Consider the following 3,160-nt stretch of genomic DNA (forward strand, 5'->3'; position numbering starts at 1 on the left):
AGTCATAATTTTATAAGACAAAAGAGAATATTTTTGTGGTTTTTGATGTTATAAATCAATGTAATTGATATACATGGATTATTACCACCAAATATTGTAGATTTTGATAAAGATTAAGATAACTATTTATAGAATTAGACTGAGATTGTAAGTGATTAGAACTCTATAATTTGATTCTATCTCTAATTCAATCACTAGTTATCTTTATCTCTATAATTATTTTTATATTTATCATTATCTTTATCTCTATCAGATTTCATGTAGTTATTTTTCATTCCATGCTCATGAATCTAACCTAAAACTTATCCCTATGAAAACTCCGTTCCCATAAAATCCTATGACTGAGTGGGGATAGGAATGGTTTCTAAACTTGTAACAAGTTTTTTTACGAATTTCAAGCCAAATTCAACGTGTGAGGATGCTTTAAAAAAAAAAAAAAGACTCAAACCCAACATATGAACAAGTTTTTTACGAATTTCAAGCAAAATTCATACTGTGAGGATGCTTAAAAAAAAAAAACAAAACTTGAACCCGACATATGCCCACCCCCTAGGCCACATCATGTCCGTGTAATATTCCAAAAAGAGAGAAATAAAATCATAGTCTAGTTAAAAAAAAAAAAGATCATAATAAAAGAAGGGCCATAACGTGAGATGTGTATTAGATAGAAAACTGCATTATTCCATGATAAAACCAACATCATACCAAGTTGCAAGCAACTTAATCATCACGATTAATGAAGTCCACCACTCTCTTCAGCATCTCTTTAGCGTTCTCGCACTCGGGATTGAAGAGATGGAACACATGACCCTCTTCTTTGGTTTCCAAAATCTCCACCGTCCCTTTGTACCCGCTAGATGCCAACCTATCGTGGTACATCCGCCCCCACACCGTCAGAAAGTCCCTCTCTGCCAGGCACACTAGCACACGCTTCCCAGCGAGCCACGCTAGCTTGCTGGGCCCTACTTCAAGCGGGTTTGTGTATACGTTATCGCTGACCGTTGAATTCGGACACACAAACTTCCAAAACGTCTTCATCCAGGCCCCGGTCACATCTTTCGGTTCATCTTGCGGTTCATTTTCATGGGTGCCCCTGAAGAAAGGATGAATCAAGATGGATCCCACGACTTCGGCGACCCCGGCTTTCAACGCCCCTTCCTCGCCGGCGCGGATAGCCAGGTCGTGGACTATATTACCGCCGGCACTATCTCCGGCGATGAAGATCTTTTTTAAGTCGCCGTGGTCAGTGAGCCAGTGCTCTGGTCCGCCACCTTTGGCGTGGGAGGCGACCCACTGGAGAGCTGACCATGAGTCCTCGTACGCAGCGGGAAGAGGGTGCTCCGGTGCGAGGCGGTAGTGAACGGAGACGGCGACGACGTTAGCGGCAGCGGCGAGGGAGCTAACATAGTGGTGGTAGGTGGGAGAGAAGGGCGTCTCGATGACGAATCCCCCGCCATGGATGTACAACAGAACGGGGAGTTTCTTACCCGAGTCGACGAGCTTGGGGAGGAAGAGACGAGCAGAGACGTCTGGCGAGATGGTGACGTCCTTGGAAGAGACGCCGGACGGAGAATCACTGGATGCGGGGACGACGTCGTTGCCTTTGAGACGCTCAACGCGGCCTGACTTGTAGATTCGGACTAAAGAAGGCAACTCCAGGGAGACCTCGGTGTCTTCAGCTCCTTCCATGTTCAGCGATACAGATAAGGAGGAAAAACCGAAGAGAAGAAACACAGTGATAATAATGGCAGATGCAAACAGATTTATAATAACACTCTTACGGATTTTTCTTTGTTTTTTTTTTTTTCCCACTCTTAACTTTCTTCTCTGTCACTTTCTACTCGAGAAATGGCTGGCCGGAGCACTTCTCTGTCACTTTTCTGTCACTTTCTACTCAAGAAATCACTTTCCCACTCTAAACTTTCTTCTTGTCACTTTTTGTTTGGTGAACAGACAAAGAAATAATATATTAAATTATACCTCCTATTTTCTCAAGATATTTTAAGCTAAGTTTCTGTATGAGAAAATTTTGAGACCATAAAAGGGACAAAGAAGATTATTCTTGAAATAATTGCCATTGAGTTACATTAATTGCCTGTTAGATTCAAATGTCAATATCATGTGTTAAAGATAGTGCAGTTAGCCAATTGTATTTGATAATATGAAATCTAAGAGGATTTTATTTGGAAACAAAATTAGAGTAATCCATTGAATGGGTCTCAAAGGAACCGATATTCTTTATAGGATAAGTATTCCAAGGTACATGAAGATTTTTACTTTATTTCACTATGAAATTGTAACCGCATTAATAATTATACTATAATCATAGTTAGTCTAAGACACTTAGAATTTTGTTTTATTTTTGTATTTCACTAAATATTCTGATTTTGGTGTACAAAAGCCGTGGTTTTTTTAAGGATAACAAAGACAAGAACCAACAACAAATAGAGTGAAACATTTTTTGGGCTCAATCATATTAGACGTGGTGCAAGATTACTTTGCGAGAGACAAATTAAGTGAAATGAACAAGGAAATATAATGTTGTTTGGTAACGAAATAAGGAGATGGAGACATTGAGATAACTTAAGTGTTACTGGTACATGATACATAGAAGGACGAAGTGGCATAAGGGATTAAGAGATTGTAAAAAGTATTGGAAAAAAGTAGTGCAATGTTATAACATTCAGACCCAATTAACTCGCTTGCATTGGGTCTAGTTGGACTTGGGTTTTGAGATTGTTTCTTTGATTTTTTTTATTTTTTTAAAAAAATAACAATACTGTTATGGTGTCACTTAGATCAACTATAGTCAACCCAATTGACTTAAAGTTCAATTGGATCCAGCCACTTCTTGATTTTTTATAAATTAAAAATTATTAAAAAACTTTTGAAGGCACAATAGTGATTATAACAATTACAACACCAATGACAACAACGATAATAATAATAATAATAATAATAATAATAATAATAATAATAATAATAATAATAATAATAATAATAATAATAATAATAATAATAATAATAATAATAACAATAATAATAATAATAATAATAATAATAATAATAATAATAATAATAATAATAATAATAATAATAATAATAATAATAATAATAGTAACAATGACAATAATAATAATAATAACAACAACAACAACAA

The 3,160-nt window shown here is 36.4% G+C and overlaps 1 protein-coding gene across 1 annotated transcript; it reads right to left on the reverse strand.

The window, feature by feature from the left end:
- Positions 1-538: 538 nt before the first annotated feature.
- LOC137939244 (probable carboxylesterase 7) lies at positions 539-1,717 on the reverse strand. The gene has a single exon (XM_068784479.1). It carries the CDS (start codon positions 1,687-1,689, stop codon positions 721-723), a length of 969 nt encoding a protein of 322 aa, XP_068640580.1. The 5' UTR covers positions 1,690-1,717; the 3' UTR covers positions 539-720.
- Positions 1,718-3,160: the final 1,443 nt, after the last annotated feature.

The sequence above is a fragment of the Aristolochia californica genome, unplaced genomic scaffold (genome assembly GCF_029961685.1).
Source record: "Aristolochia californica isolate CCGP_79_NKW_82.1479 unplaced genomic scaffold, dmAriCali1.0.hap1 SCAF_8, whole genome shotgun sequence".
NCBI lineage: Eukaryota > Viridiplantae > Streptophyta > Magnoliopsida > Piperales > Aristolochiaceae > Aristolochia > Aristolochia californica.